The sequence below is a fragment of the Antechinus flavipes genome, chromosome 2, assembly GCF_016432865.1.
Source record: "Antechinus flavipes isolate AdamAnt ecotype Samford, QLD, Australia chromosome 2, AdamAnt_v2, whole genome shotgun sequence".
NCBI lineage: Eukaryota > Metazoa > Chordata > Mammalia > Dasyuromorphia > Dasyuridae > Antechinus > Antechinus flavipes.
This window is the reverse complement of record NC_067399.1, coordinates 522,157,364-522,173,627: the sequence shown is the minus strand read 5'-3', so window position 1 is coordinate 522,173,627 and position 16,264 is coordinate 522,157,364. Positions and strand designations below refer to the sequence as shown.

The 16,264-nt window shown below is 32.4% G+C and overlaps 1 protein-coding gene across 6 annotated transcripts in view; it reads left to right on the top strand.

Moving 5' to 3' along the window:
- GABPB1 (GA binding protein transcription factor subunit beta 1) overlaps positions 1-12,954 on the top strand; it is a 77,003-nt gene extending 64,049 nt beyond the window's left edge. For 4 of the 6 annotated variants that reach the window (XM_051980624.1, XM_051980625.1, XM_051980622.1 and 1 more), the window contains 3 exons: positions 5,633-5,818; positions 7,326-7,441; positions 11,373-12,954. In XM_051980624.1, coding sequence (XP_051836584.1) covers positions 5,633-5,818; positions 7,326-7,441; positions 11,373-11,525 — 455 coding nt within the window. In that variant the 3' untranslated portion in view covers positions 11,526-12,954. Of the gene's footprint in view, positions 1-5,632; positions 5,819-7,325; positions 7,461-11,372 lie in introns of those variants that run through there. The other 2 variants (XM_051980627.1, XM_051980628.1) reach the window with 2 other exon arrangements.
- The last annotated feature ends 3,310 nt before the right edge of the window (positions 12,955-16,264 follow it).

Genomic DNA, 16,264 nt, shown 5'->3' with positions numbered 1-16,264 from the left:
GGAAACTAGATAGCTGAGAAGTGTTAATATCCTGAACTTGAATATTAGTTCTTAAATGGAGAAAAGAATGGATATTGAGAGATGTTTTGGAATTAGAAACAAGATTTGGCAGTTGATTAAATATTTGGAGTAAGAATGACATCAAGGTTATGAACAAAGGTGACTGGAAGAATAGTACTACTCTTGGCCAAAATAGGAAAGTTTGGAAGACGGTTGGATTTTGAGGGAAAGATTTTGATTTCTATTTTGAATTATGGGTCATCTAGTTATAAATATGGAATAAGGCAGTTGGTGATATACTTCCAAAGAGAGACTGTAATTGGATGTCTGATAATCATCAACATAAAGTGTAATGGTTACACTTTGTGATGGCATAAAATAAAATTTTCCTTTATTGCGCTATAGTATATTTCTATATTCCTCTAATATTCTCAAATTGGGAATAGATTTTTAGTAAATTAATTAGGGTTCTATTTATAGTTTTGTGGTGAAAGATGATCATTGATAACATTGTGATTTTCTTATTTTCCCTCATTTTTTTTTCCTTAAAAAAGAGTGATGAAGTTGTTAGAATATATGCTTTGGTCCAGTGGCACCTCAGCAACTCTAATTAATCTTATTAGTTATCAAAATAATTAAAGAATAATGAATACTGCAAAGTTAATTGTAATGGAAACCTAACATGTCTGTCTTAAGATTCTGAGAAGCCCTGCTTAGAATGATTCTTTAAGATTGCAAAATGACTAAAAGATGAAGTTTATATAGAGAATTTTCTTTCTAGTTACACCTTCAAATGCCTTTGGATTCCTTTCCTCAATATATGCAATAGGATTAGGTGTATAATGGGAGCTCTAAAGCCCATGTTGCTTAATTTGGGGTTGGAAGGTGTGAGAGACACAGTTAAGGAGAGAAAAATAAGAAGTACTTGAGAGTTAAGTAGATTTAATAGATGTTACCTCTCAAATCAGTGACAAGCAATTGGCATCTCTGAGTGGGATGAAAATCTGTAGTGCTGCAGGGAAAACCTTATTAGTTACAGCAGTTACTTGTTCAAGCCAAAGGGTGTGTGTGTGTGTGTGTGTGTGTGTGTGTGTGTGTGTGTGTGCGCGCGCTTATGCAGGAAAAATGTTTCTGTTCACTTTTTCTCAAAATATACGTAGGGAAAGTATAAAGTATTTTCTGGAGCCAATGACTAAATCAGTTTGGCTGGTTCAGAGGGCTCAGGGAAAGTAAGTGGAATTGAGCAATTCTTTCTTTTGGACTTGAAATGGATAAAGAATAGACGACAATTTTTAAAAGTAGCAAAACTTTTAACATTACAGAATTAATTCTCATGTGGATCATTTGAGTTATGAGTTTACCTCTAAAAAACTTTTCTGTCAATCATTATTAATATCATCTGCTATGTTTATTTTAACTGTTTGATAGAATTGACATCTTTTGTTTGTCATAATTTGCAAAGAGGACCTTTTAAAATGATGAATATTTTCATTATCATCACATCTCAGAGCTTTATGGCACTTGATAGGCTTTGTTTTGATCTAATATTGTGTTGTAGTGTGAGAAATATTCCTAATATTCCTCTCTATTCCAATAAGAATGAGTAGTAGGAAAGAATTTTAAACATGGATGGGAGCAATGTGGAGGAAGCTGGAAAGCCTTCTTTCAACTCAAGACTTTGTATAGTATGGTTTTATCTAATTTGAAATGTTGTGAAAGCCATTTTATTAGGCAAGAAATATTAAAATTTAAATGCGCAAATGCTTTCCAGAGAGAGTATATGTTATTCTTCCCAGGTTATTTATACCTTCTGAATTCAATTCTCCCTGTGCAATAAGAAAACTGTTTGGTTCTGCACACATATATTGTATCTAGGATATACTGTAACCTATTCAACATGTAAAGGATTGCTTGCTATCTGGGGGAGGGAGTGGAGAGAAGGAGGGGAAAAATCGGAACAGAAGTGAATGCAAGGGATAATGCTGTAAAAAATTACCCTGGCATGGGTTCTATCAATAAAAAGTTATTTAAAAAAAAATTCCAAAGAAAATACTAAATTTCAAATGTATCTCATGATACAATTTCAATAAAAGATTTTCTTAGTTAAAAAAAAAAAGAGAGAGTATATATTATTTTTGAATTGCCAAACTCTGTTTCAATTCCTCTATTGACGGTTGACTTTTATCAGTTATTATAAAATGACTATAAATGGTTCTTCTTCTATCCTGCCTTTTAAGTTTCAAGAATTAGCTTAAAAATCTTATTAGATTTTTTTGATTTAATTGACTTTTTCTCTCTCACACCTTCCAAGCCCAGATTAAGCCATATAAGATTTAGAGCTCCTACTATACATCCAATCCTGTTGCATATGTTGAGGAAAGAAATCCACCAAAGACATTTGAATATGTAACTAGAAAGAAAATCCTATATATAAACTTCATCTTTTAGTCATTTACAAAAATTGACTTTTTTCTTGACAGGTTCCTTATTATGTTTTCAAATGTAATTTTTTCTTAATAAGCATATGTAGCTAATTATATGTAGCTTATATGTAATTATATGTAGCTTAATAAATATGTAGCTAATACTTTATTATGGAAAGGTACTTTTGTGGTATTTTTCGTCTTTAGCAGTATTTTCCTTTTTTGGTAATCATTGTTTTAGTTTGGTGGTTTTGAGTTCAAGTTCTGTATCAGTCATATAGATAATCAGCTAATCAACAGACATTTATTAATCATCTACTAGTTCTGGAGATACAGTACAAAGAATGAAATAATTCCTACGGCCATGGAACTTTTATTCTAATAAGAGATATCAGGTTTCAGAGATATATCTAGATCCATCTCTCTATCTCTCTGTTTAGTTTCTGTAACTTAGTTCTAGTTTATCTTTGGTTTTGTATAGTCATACTTTTTGTTACTGAATCAGACAAGTGAGTATTTATGTTGTGTGATTTTACTTTGAACCAAAAAAAAGAGCCTCAAAAGAGCTCTCTAATATATTTATTTCTCTCTCCTTTTTATTTTACTTCTCAATTATATGTAAAAATATTTTTAACATTCATTTTTCAAGTTCTATTCTTCCTGTCCTCTTTGAGAAAGCAAACAATTTTATTTGTTATACATTACAATTATGCAAAACATTTCCATATTAGCCACATTGCAAAAGAAAACAGGCTCCAAAGATCAAAAAACTTCAAGAAAAATAACAAAAAACAAACCAACAAAAAAAAGAAAAATAACATAAAAAATTATGCTTCGATCTGCATACAGATTCCATCACTTCTTTTCCTGGAAGTGGATAACATTTTTCATCAAAAGCCCGTTGGAGTTGTCTTGGATTATTGTATTGCTCAGAATAGCTAAATCATTCACAATTGATCATCATACCAATATTGCTGTTATTGCGTACATTTTTCTTTTGGTTCTGCTTCCTTCATTTTTCATCATCTCATTTAAGTCTTTCTGGATTTTTCTGAATGCACATGTTCTTTATTTCTTACAGTACAATAGTCTTCCATCACAATCATGTACCACAACTTGTTCAATTATTGCCCTTTTGCTGTCCATCCCCTCAATTTTTAATTCAAATTTATTTATATAAAGTTATTTTTCAAATTTAAAAATATTTTCATATTTTTGGTTTATTATTGTTTCTACTTTGATTTGTTACACAAACATTCTGTAACTTTTTCCTTTAATCTCTTTAGTGAAATTTGCAAAGGAACAAAGATCTTTAGATGAAAGGCAAGAATTGTATCCATTTTAATGGCAATCATTGAAAATAGTGGTAAAATTAATTGCAAAGATGAAAGCTCATGAATTGTTCCTTGTGTATTTTCTGATCTCAGCAATTTCTAATATGATTGTTTTAAAATGTTTCCTTCTCATTACCAGCTGAGGTAGAAATTCCTTTTTCATATGCAAGGAAAAGAAATCAAAGCATGAATAAATTTATTACATTTGAAAATGTTAGTTGCTTTACAATTGGCCACTCATGTCCAGTATTTCATTACTCTGTTTTAAAAATAATTTCTTCTTGAAATTTTCTTAAGTGCTTCATGATACAACTTAATTATAGTTTAAAGGACAAACAAAAATAATCAAAGAACTCAAAATATAAAGGTTCTCAAAATCGTGAGTTTTATCTTTTGTGAGTTAAATCTTCACAGTCCTCACATACTATAGTGGCAGGTTTGAGGCTAAGCTTGTTGCCATAGATACAACTTTGAACACCAAGGTTGAAATGTACCTTGCTTTTTCCTTTTCTTGAAGTGCATATGAGGTACCTCCTTCTGAAGTAAGTTCTTTAGCCATTTATTGCCCAAGATTACAGGTAATCTGCTGTAAACACTAGTAAAATGAAGTTTATTTTGCACAGCATCTATATATCACAGTTTGTTATAAGATTTTGTATTATAAAATCTTTCCCCATGACTTAAACAGAAAAATTCATTTGGAAATGGTTTTATATACTCATTCTTTTAAATGAAGCTGGTAACAATGTTTTTTTTTTTTTTTTTTTTTTTTTTTTTGGGTTGTTGTTCTTTTTGTTTCTTTGTTTTTAAAAGATAAAACTTTCTTTTGGAAGTAAATAACCAAATTAATCATGATTTGAGTTTTTGTTATTTTGATAATTGTGTCTACTGATAATACAATTGCTCTATTTCTACTGTTTTTCATGTACCTAATAAAAAATTCCCATCTGTAGTGCTATGATTTGTTCCTGAAATGATATCATCAATAGGATTACTCAGCGTTTTAAAGAGGATATTCTCCATATGTAAGAGAGCAGTGTGGTATGGTGGGCTTAAAACCAGGAAGATTTGGGTTCAAGTTTTACATCTGACACAAACTGGCTATTTGACCCTGGGCAAGACACAAGGTCTCAGTGCTCCAGACAACTCTTACAGACTAAAAATTACAGAAAAGTTTTCCACCTGAGTTGGGAGAAAAGGTTTCTTTGAAATCACAGATTCAGTCCTTTGTCTTTTCCTATGACTTAGTTCTTTGATTGCCTTCAGTATTTTAAGGATCTATTATTTCATTGGTTTGGATATTATTTCCACCAATAAAATTCATAACTTCTTCTTGACTTTATGACAACTTGGTAATAAGCCTCTGTATGTAGGTAGGCCATTTCTCAAATAACAAACATATAGTCTGTAACTGGACTTTTGTACACTTTATTTGAATCTGCATCTTAGGTTGTCTCCGAGACACAGAGGTGGGAGGCATCGCCTTTATCTGATGGAGTCATATTAATGAGTGAGTGGGAAAATAGTTTTGTGCTAGTGATAAGAAAGGCCCATAGTGAGAAGTACTGAGCCTTTGTCAGAGTGATTTGGGGATTAACTTTTGTTTTATTCTTTAAATGGAAGTGATGGTGTTTTCTCAAAACATAATCCAATCTCAGCTATTAAGACTTAAAAATAGGATTGGTTTGTATAGTTTGCCATTTGGGAACAAATTTTTGTCAGTGATGGGCATCATATAAATTTAAACAAAGGGAGAGGTTAAAACAACAAGTGTACAGAACTTGAAAAAAAGCTTATTTTTTAACTTTTAAAATTTTTAATTTGAGTTTTTGGTGTTCAAATGTTTGTTGACATACTTTTGAATTCTTTCTCCAGTTGTGGCTACTGAGGAGGTGGTGACAGCAGAATCAGTAGATGGTGCAATCCAGCAAGTTGTTAGCTCTGGGGGTCAGCAAGTCATTACAATAGTTACAGATGGAATTCAGCTTGGTAATTTGCACTCCATTCCAACCAGTGGAATAGGTCAGCCCATCATTGTAACTATGCCAGATGGACAACAAGGTAAGTTAGATCTCTGTATCTTCATTAATTAAGAAAGGAATTGTGTCCAATTGTTCAGTGATGAAGAAAGTCATCTAAACCTAAAGAGAGGACCATAGGAGCTGAATGTGGACCACAATATAGCATTCTCACTCATTCTGTTATTATTTGTTTGCATTTTGTTTTCCCAGTTTTTTTTACTTCTTGATCTGATTTTTCTTGTGCAGCAAGAGAACTATATAAATATGCATAGATATATTGGATTTTACATATATTTTAACACATTTAACATGTATTGGACTACTTGCCATCTAGGGGAGGGGGGAGGGGGAAGAAGGGGATAATTTGGAACAGAAGGCTTTGCCAAGGGTCATTGTTTAAAAATTACCCATATGTATATTTTGTGTAAAAAAAATAAAAAAGAAACAAAAAAAAAAGAAAAGAAAGGAATTGTGGTACAGCTCCAAAAATCATTTGTTGGATCTTGCATTGTACTTTTTTTTTTTTAACACTACATTGAATAATAATAATTGCTAACATTATATATAGCTCTTTAAGGTTTTCAAAGTGCTTTATATTATCTCATTTATCCTCACAATAACCCCAGAAGGTAGACATTATTATTATCTTCATTTTAGATGAGAAAACTAAGGCAGACAAAGGTTAAGTGACTTGCCCAGCATTACTCAGCTAGTAAAAATGATTTGAGGCCATCAATATATGCTTCTCAAACTTCTAAATCATATTGTCTGTATGGTAATGTTAAAATTTCCTTTCTTTCACTGAATATGTGTTGACAGTGCAGAGAAGCCAATCCAGAAGTGTGCTACATGGCAGAAAAGTCCATTTTGTGAATTAATACTTGCCATAAATGATAACCAGCTAACTGAGAGTTAGCTACAGTTGCATATCAATATCTTAGACTAATTTATGAAATAGTCTTTAGGAGAGTGATTGATCTGATTCTAGATAAAGAAGATTTATTTATTTAGGGCAGACCTGTGATTTCACTGGTCTAGGAAGTATTTGGTAAGGATCTTCCTCTGTCAACATTTCTTTTCTACAACTTATAGTTTTGAGAGTTGTCAAAGGCTTATTATTAAGTGACTTCCTTGGATCACAAATCTAGTCTGATGAGAGTAGGGACTATCTTTTTCTTTGTATCCCCAGCATTTAGTAATGTCTGGTATGTAGTAGGTGCTTAATAAATATTTATCAGGTGACTGACAGGAGGAACTCGGACCCACATCTTCCAGACTCTGGGGTCAAGTCTCTTCCCTTGTCTTCCAACAAAAAAGCTTGTGTTTTTAATAAGTACAAGTGTAGTAAATTAGGACAGGAAAGTTTAGGAAATGTAAAAGATTGAAAGTAGTAACCCAGTGTTTTGAAGCACATTTTTGTATAGTCTGAAATATGTGAATCAATATTTTAAAGTTACGTGTGTCAGTAATTTTAAGAATAATTTTATTTTCATAATATCATGATAAACATTTCCTAAAGTAATTAATATGTACTACTTTTGTTTCAGTATTAACAGTACCAGCAACAGATATAGCTGAAGAAACTGTTATAAGTGAAGAACCACCAGTCAAGAGACAATGTATTGAAATTATAGAAAATCGGGTGGAATCTGCAGAAATAGAAGTAAGGAGTCTTTTACCCGGTGTGTTTTACCAGGGTGGTCACAAGTAAATTCAGTCTTTTTTTCTTATCATTGCATGTTTCTGTTATTTGTAGAGTAAAGTTTGATAGGGCTGTCATTTTGCCTCTACTGTACTTTAGCCTTTGCTTTTTACAACAGGATTTGTTTATGGTAGTTGATTAGCACAGGGTCTTTGGTGTAGTCTGTTTCTGCACTTTATCCTTTCATTTATTCCCTAGTAATCTCAAATATATTCATCATTACAGGTATTAACAAGAAATGTTATCTCTTGTTCCCTATCACAGAGGATATTTTTCTGTCTTTTAACAGACCAATTATAGGTCTGTTTTGGAGAAATTCCGGAGAGAATAGCCAAAGTAGCTTGAGTTTTGTCAAATTGATTATTTTATAAACAATTGGTTATTTGCTAATCATTTAATTTTGTTTTAACTAAATTGAATCAATTATTTTTGGAATAGAAGTTTATTCAGCAGAATTCATTTCATAGCATACTAGATTTAGAGCAGAAAGAGACCTAAGAAATCCTTTGATTCAGTTTCCTATTTTGCAGATACGAAACTGAGACCCAGGGAAAGTAAATGAGCTGCCACATATAGGGGATTATTTTATTTGTTGAGAATAGAAATTGCTAGTCAAGGTATAGATATGTAAGGGTCTTATTTATTAAAATAATTATTTTCTTCCCCTTTTACTACATAATATATATCAAAATACTTTTACTTTTGTAATTATCTGCATCAATCATCTACATAAAATGATCCCAAATGAGCAGTTTTCTTAGTATGTGATTATAACAGATTACTGATTCATGTGATCTATCTTTATCTTTATCTCTAATTTTAAAAAAAGCACACATTTTAAAAAACTGATTGAATTTCTTATTTAACACAATTCCATTCATTTCAGCAAGCTATTCTTTCCTGGGAATATTTTATGATGAAGTGCAATATTTTATAAGTTTTCTCTCTAAATAAATATTATCAATCTGATATATATTTTTAAAAAATCCCTTTGAGTACATTGAAGAGAAAGAGAAATTGTCACTTAATGTATATAAAACATTGAACAGGATATTGGTAATGAAGGATCTTCTTTGTCACTGACTTAATGATTTGGGGAAATTATTTACTATCTCCATGTTTCAAATTCCTCCATTTTGACGTAATGATTTTGGGAAATTATTTACTATCTCCATGTTTCAAATTCCTATATATATATATCCTAAATATTATTTAGAAATGATATGAAATAACATAAGATCTATGAGTGAAAGTCCATTGAGAACTTTTTAGATATTCATATAACAAGATTGTTTTTTAATTGATTTGTATTAAAGAAAATGATAATGACAATAGTATTAAATCAGTACTACCTGGAATAAGTTTTGAGATTCTGGTGTAGTATTATTTTTGCATTTAGTTAGTATCAATTCTTTGTACCTACATATTCCATGCAGGGACCCACACTTAATTTTTCATGACATTCAAGTATTGGAAAGATCCATATTGACCATTTAGTTTAACCCATACCCAAAAGGAATCCTTCAGTATAACAGACCTGCAAAATGATTATCCATTCTCTGCTTGAAGACTTCTAATGAGGCCTAGGTAACCTATCACTTGTCTAGGCAGTCCATTCTAATTTTGGCCAATTCTGATTAGTAGGAAGTTTTTTGACATTAAATTTGTCTCTGCAAGTTTCTACTTATAGTTCCTGGTTCTATCCTCAGGGGCCAAATAGAACAAATTTACCTCCTTTTCTGTATGGACCTTAATACTCAGATGTACTTTTATGTCCCACATGAGATTTCTCTAGGCTAAAACAATAGTAGCTCTTTCAAGTGATACTCCAAGACATGGATTCAAGGTCCTTCATCAATCATTCTGGTTGTTCTCTTCTGAATATGTTTCAGTTTATGAGTAACTTTTTAAAATTGGGGCACTCAGAGCTGACCACAGTGCTTCAGATGTGATATGAATAGACCAAAGTTCAATAAGACAGTCACTTCCTTGTTTTTAGAAGCCATGACTTTTAATGAAGACCAAGATGTCATTAGCTTTTTTGGCTATTACATCATACTATTGGCTCACATTGAGTTTGCAGCCTATTGAAATCCCCAGATCTTTCAGATAAATTGCTTTCTAAGCATGCCTCTGCTATACTTTTGAAGTCATTTATTTTGAATGTAAGCTTTAGACTTTAATTGTTTGTGCTTATTAAATTTAATGATTTTTGATTCATTCTAGTGTTTTAGTGTGTTAGGATCTTAACTGGATCCTGATCCTGTTATGCACTATATTCTTCCTAGCTTTGTGCCTTCTGAAAACTTGATGAGTATGTTATCTATGCTTACATCCAAGATACTGATATATCAAATAGCATAAGAGCAAATACAAATCTCTGAGACTGGAGATTTTCTGCCAAATTGACTGAATCATTAATCACTATTCTTTGTATTCAGCCTTTTAACGAGTTCTGAATCCACCTAATTTATTATGCTATATTCTACATCTCTTTTCCATAAGAATAGTATGTTAATATTTTCAGATGTTTTTACTAATATATAAGTAGACTATATTTATAACATCTTCCTCATTAACAAGTTTAGTGATCTTGTCAGAAAAGAAAATGAATTAATCTTGAACATGTGTTGAATCTTTGCAATTACTGGTTTCCTATTGAGACATTCACTAGCCATTTCCTTAATCATCTGTACTAGGGTTTTCCGCTAAATAAAAATCAAATTCACTTAAGTTAACTGACTTAAAGTTTGAAGATCTTGTTCTTTTCTCTTTTTTGAAAACTGGCATATTTTAAAATTGGCATGTTCTCCAGATTAGTGAGACCTCTCCTGTTTTCCATGCTCTTCTAAATAATTCTGCCACTGGCCTAGCAATCACATCAATTACTTCTTTTGTTACCCAAAGATGTAGTTCATCTTAAACAGGAGACTTAAATTATCAAGGACAGGTAGTTATTATTTTATCATCTACTTATCTTTGGGTAAAAACTTCCTACCAGACATTTATAATTGAATGAAAAAAATATTACGCATTTATTATATGCTAGGCAGTGTACTAAATGCTATTCAACAATAAGTAATCAAAACAATACCTGTCCTTTGATTCCAAGTCAAATACTTTTTTCTCCCATTATACCATTCAGAAACTTGATGTACTGAAAAATTATGCTTTGAAGAAATTGGTGTTTTTATGTGTTTTTATAGATACCTGAATCACAAAAGAATAGCATTTTTAAAAGTCACAGGATCATTGGATGGAACAACTAATATATCTATAAAGTGCTTTGCAAACCTTAAAGAATAACATAAATGACAATTACTAATTAAGTTTTTTCTTACCATAGATACTCTTCTTTGTCTCCAATATCTATCCACATCTCACCTATTCTATGTAGGTTAGGTCTAGTGCAAATCTTTCACCTCCATGAAGCCTTTCCTGACTACTGAACTTCTGTAGCACCAAGAGTCTGTGCCACACTAAATTAGCATTTTGTATGCTGCTCTGCCCTATTTTATCTATCTTGATTTTGTCTCTAACTAAATTGTAAGCACTTTGTGTGCAGGAACAATGTCTAATATTATTTCTGTATCTTCCATAAGGCCTGGAACAATACTGAACTCAAACTAAGTGCTCAGTGTTTGTTGATTGAAATGGAAAAGAGAAGTATCCCCATATTTGCATTTGTGTATGAGTCAGATCAGTTTAACGAAACCCCAGTTCTTATTAGGCTCTTCTTTGTAAAGATGTAATTGGCACTGTATTCAGTAATGATTAGGTACTTTGGACTTATTAGTTAGTTTAGATTGATTTATTTCTGGTGCTTTGGATCTTTTGCATTTACATGTTAAACATTTGCACAAAGATTGATGAAACTTTTTTTTTTTTTTAGGAGAGAGAGGCACTTCAGAAACAGCTGGATGAAGCAAATCGAGAAGCACAAAAATATCGGCAGCAACTTCTAAAGAAAGAACAGGAAGCAGAAGCTTATCGGCAGAAATTAGAGGCCATGACTCGTCTCCAGACTAACAAAGAGGCAGTGTAACTGAAATGGACAATATAGTTTGATTTTTACCTTGAGTCAAGAAAAAGAATACAATCTTGAACTGTATACCCCACATAAGTACAGTCATGGGAATCCAGCATACAGAAAAGAGACTTACAGGTTGATAATTGGACTTAAGCCATGAGCTCTGAATTTTCTTGTAACATAAACTATGAATTTAGAAGTTGTGTGAAAAGTATTTAAAACTGAATTCTGTAAATAGTTTTTTTTTTTTTTTTTTTTTTTTTTACAGTTCCAAAATGAGTTGATAAAAGATGGTTGAAGAGATCCAGAAACATAATAAGCCACTGTTTTTGTGAATTCCTTTTGATTTTAGTATGAATCTTAATTTCTCAGAAGCAGAACAGTTTTAAGGGTGATCCTTGTTGATTAGACCAAATATTTGCATAATAATTATGTGGTGGACTGATTCTGGAATTATTTCTATAGGTATCAACTAGACTTCTACCTAAAGAGTAGATTTCTCTAAGGAAATCTTTTTATAGCTTTAAGTAGTTGTCTCAGATTATTTGAAAACATTTTTTAGAAAGTGAAACTTTTATATTTGTTCAACTTCAGCTATATCTGAGTAGATTTACATGTATATGAAGCAAATATTTTTTAAATTTTCAGTTTGTATATATTCTGCATGTTTTTATAATTTCAAAGTGCATCACTTGCATAGGTATTTTTTGGCAAAGATGATGAAAGTTATTAGGAATTAAAAACTTTTAGTCCATAGGTCATTGAAATTAAGTAAGCTAGCAGCTGGTTCTATTGGAATGACAGTGTTCTTGGAAGTAGCAGTTTGCAATATAACTTAAATTTGCAAACCCTGTACTCTCTTTTAAAATTTCACATAGGGGACTTGAAACTTTGTATTCAGTGCCTTCTATCATGACTTCCACATGAAAACATTTCCAGGCACTGGATTGAAGGATAATGTTTTTGGAAAACTCGACAAAGATTGGTTTCTGAAATATTCTCAAGGACTCATTTCCCCCCAGGAAACTAGAAGAGCCAAATGTTGTCTTGGCTATTCTTATGAAAAGCATTTGCTTTTGGATGTAGGACGAGAACTTTTCATACTTCGTTGATGCCACTGTTGTCTAGCATTATTGCTTTTCGCTATAAAAGCAGATTGTCTGTGCTGTGACTTGCTCTATCATAAAATTGTTAAATTCCATGATAGACAAATGATTAAATTTTGACTTTATTGTTCACTTTTGGGTTATTTTCCCCAGTAAAATATAAGTTCAGGCCTTTTTTTTTTTCCTTGCTTTGTTTTTCTGTTTCACTGCTTTATGAAAATGTTTATCTAAACCTAAAATTCCTCTAGATAACCTATACTGTATAAGAAAGAAATTACCCTTAAAACTGTACTCTGGTCTACTTTTCTATTTTACAATTAAATATCTTTTTCCACATATGTTCAGTGTAGATGTAATTCTCTTTTGCAAACTCTTTACTTCATTCGTTAAAAGCTGTATGTTATTGTATATCAGAACCACAATCTATTCTATTAAAATACTGTATAATTTTCACATAGTGTCTTAAAAGAATCTCCAGCATAAAAGTACCAGGTATGTAACTTCTTGGATCTGTCTTTTCCTCAGGAGGTTGTAATTCCTTTCCTGGAATTACAGTATATTTATTAATATAATAAAAATATTTGTGAAATATGAATAAAACAGTTTAGTTGCTCTATAAAAGCACTTTTTAAAAAAGTTTTAGATTGGAGTGAATTTCAGAGACCTTCTAATCTCATGAATGAGGCTTTGCAGCTTCCAGTCTTCTCATGTCTGATATTATATATTTTGTAAAATTATCTGCATTATTTCCATATACATCAGTTCATATTTTCAGTAATGAGCAGCTAAGTGGTGCAGTGAATAGAGTGCTGGGCCTGGAATTAGGAAGACCTGTGTTCAGGTGTGGCTTCATACTTATAAGCTATGTGACCTGGGTAAAGCACTTAGCCCTGTTTGCCTTAATTCCTCATCTATAAAATGAGCTGGAGAAGGAAATGGCAAATCACTCCAGTGTCTTTGCCAAAAAGCTCTCAAATGGAATCATGAAGAGTTGGACATGACTGAAGGACTGAACAACAGCAACACCTTCTTCACACCTCTGAGGCATTGGTAATGCCAGTATTCTTTTAGACATGAGGAAACTACGGCTCAGAGATTTCAAGTGATTTGTTCATAGTCCTTTGGTTGGTAGGTAGCAGGGCCTATCCAAGTCATTACAATATACCAGGCTAGCTGTTCCTACATATTTAGTTTTACACATTTCTGAAAGAATTTGGGAAAGGGGGAATAAATTTGTTGGTATGGAGGTTTACAATTTTCCTTTTCTTTTTCAAGTTTTTTACTTTTTAAAATTTCTTATGCCATAGTGATCTTTTGGGAAGAACATGGCAATCAAATGGCTTACTCAGGTTTCCCCTACTCACCTTCAAAGAAATTATAAACTTCTGTTCCATATGTGATCTGATTTTTTTTCCATAGGCATCAATGTAACATGCTTTACGTGTTATGATATAGTCATGTTGTGAAGCAAAGCTTGGAGCAGACATCTAGGAAAGGTATTTAATACTTGAAACTTGATGTCAGTTAGTTTTGATTACATTCTTTCCCATTGAGCCTTAGGCTGGCCTCTAAGAGCCTTGCCCCATAACTAGGGCTCAAGAAGACTTTGTCTTTTGTGTGAGTGCTCTGATAGAACAAAGGAGGACAAATGATAATGATGTGTAAAGTTCCATACTTGTTGCTTTTTTTCTCTGGTACCTGATCAGGTTTGTGCTCTATAGGTTGAGTCATCTTCTCCCAGTTGAGAGTTCAACAGTCAGTGGTATTCACCTCCAGGTAAGAAAGCCCTTTTTTGGATTCTGATTTTTATTTATTTAAAGTTTCTGATCTCCTATCTTAAGAATTGGTTTAGATTCTTAATATTTTCCCATATGTGGCAGGCGTTGAGATTGTAGCACCATTCGCCTATTCTAGCTGACCAAAATATATATAATATATATTTTTATATATAATAGTGGGATGTTTTCTGTGTATGTTGTTTGGGGAACACCAGCCCTGGTACTGGGCTAAGGGATAAGAGGGGGTCACAATGTACATAGGTGTGCAAATGTATTGTGCTGCCTTAGTAAATGATACTCATTTGTTTGTAATAGGAATGCATCCATAATGCTCATCTTCTTGACTTGAATGACAGAAGAACCATGTTTCCTTCCAGAGTCTTCCATTGTTAATAAGCTATTTACTTTTTATTACTCTCTTCTTATACTTAGCAGAAAGGGAGCTAGATCACAAAATGTTATAGAACTTTTGAATTGGAAGAGAATTTCAGAGATCAACTTGTACTTGAAAATAGCCTTTTTTACAATGTCTTTCACAATTGTCATTTAACCTCTGCTTAAAGACCTCCACTGATAGAGAACTCACTACCTCCTGAATTAGCTACTCTACTTCTAGATAGTTCTAATTATTTATTTTATTATTATTATTATTATTATTATTATTTTGCTGAGGCAATTGGGAGTTAAGTGACTTGCCCAGGGTCACATAGCTAGGAAGTATTAAGTGTTTGAGGCCAGATTTGAACTCAGGTCCTCCTGTTTCAGAGCTGGTGCTCTATCCACTGTACCAACTAGCTGCCCTGATAATTCTGATTATTAAGAATTGTTTTTTCCTTATATTGAGCTGAAATCTACCGCTTTCTCTCTGCAGCTTTTATCCATTGTCTTAGTTTTGCTTCTCTATCCCTCAGGGGTAAGAATTAGCAAGAACAAGTCTAAATGATCTTCTACCATACAGTTTTTTACATACTTGAAGAAAGATATATTACCCCCATTTCTCTTTTTTTTCAAATTAAACATCCCCAATTCTTTCAACTGATCCCCCAAAATATAGCAAATAATAAGGAAATTAATTAGCCTAAGCATAGAGATTAATATCTGTATTAATAATAATTCCTGGTATTGTCACAGCTTTTTAAATCTTTCCAAAGAACTTGTATACCTGTTTTTTCAAATAGTCCTTGCAACAAACTTGAGAAGCCATTTTTTTTTCCAGGTAGAGATAGACAGTGAGTTTTCGAAAGGTTTCATAGTAAGGGAAAGGGGCACCAAGAATTCAAACGCCATTCCTGAGAGTCTTTTGACCTTGCTTCTTAGTGCCCTTTTTCTTTATTTTATTGTACAAAACTTTTATTATACAAAACCTCATCCCAGAGAGTAAAACTAGACCATTTATCTAGTTGTACTGTTGTGCCTCAGACAAATTCAAGGCAGAAACAACATGTGGAAAAGCCAACAACAAATCATCTGAAAGTATAATGGGTTGTTTGGGAGGTCATAGGTTCCCTTTTGCTGGAAGCTTTCCACTGGAGAATTAGGGAACCCACTATCCCAAACAACTTGTTACACTTTCAGAGAGTTTGTGATAATTGTTGGGAGTGTTTTCCATATGTTGATTTTTGCTTTGAAACCAATAGCTTATTGGTATGCTATAAAAAGAATTTCTTTTGAGGATGAGTTGGACTAGATGGTGTCTAAAGGCCTTTCCTGATTAACATGGCAAATTAGATAGCTGACTTTGGAGTTTGGGTTTCAATCTAGTCTCAGAGACTTTCTAATGGTATGACTGCTCAAGTGATTTAAGCTCTTTCAACCTTAGATGCCTCATCTGTAAAATAAGGATTATTTAATAAGGCATTTGACACACAAA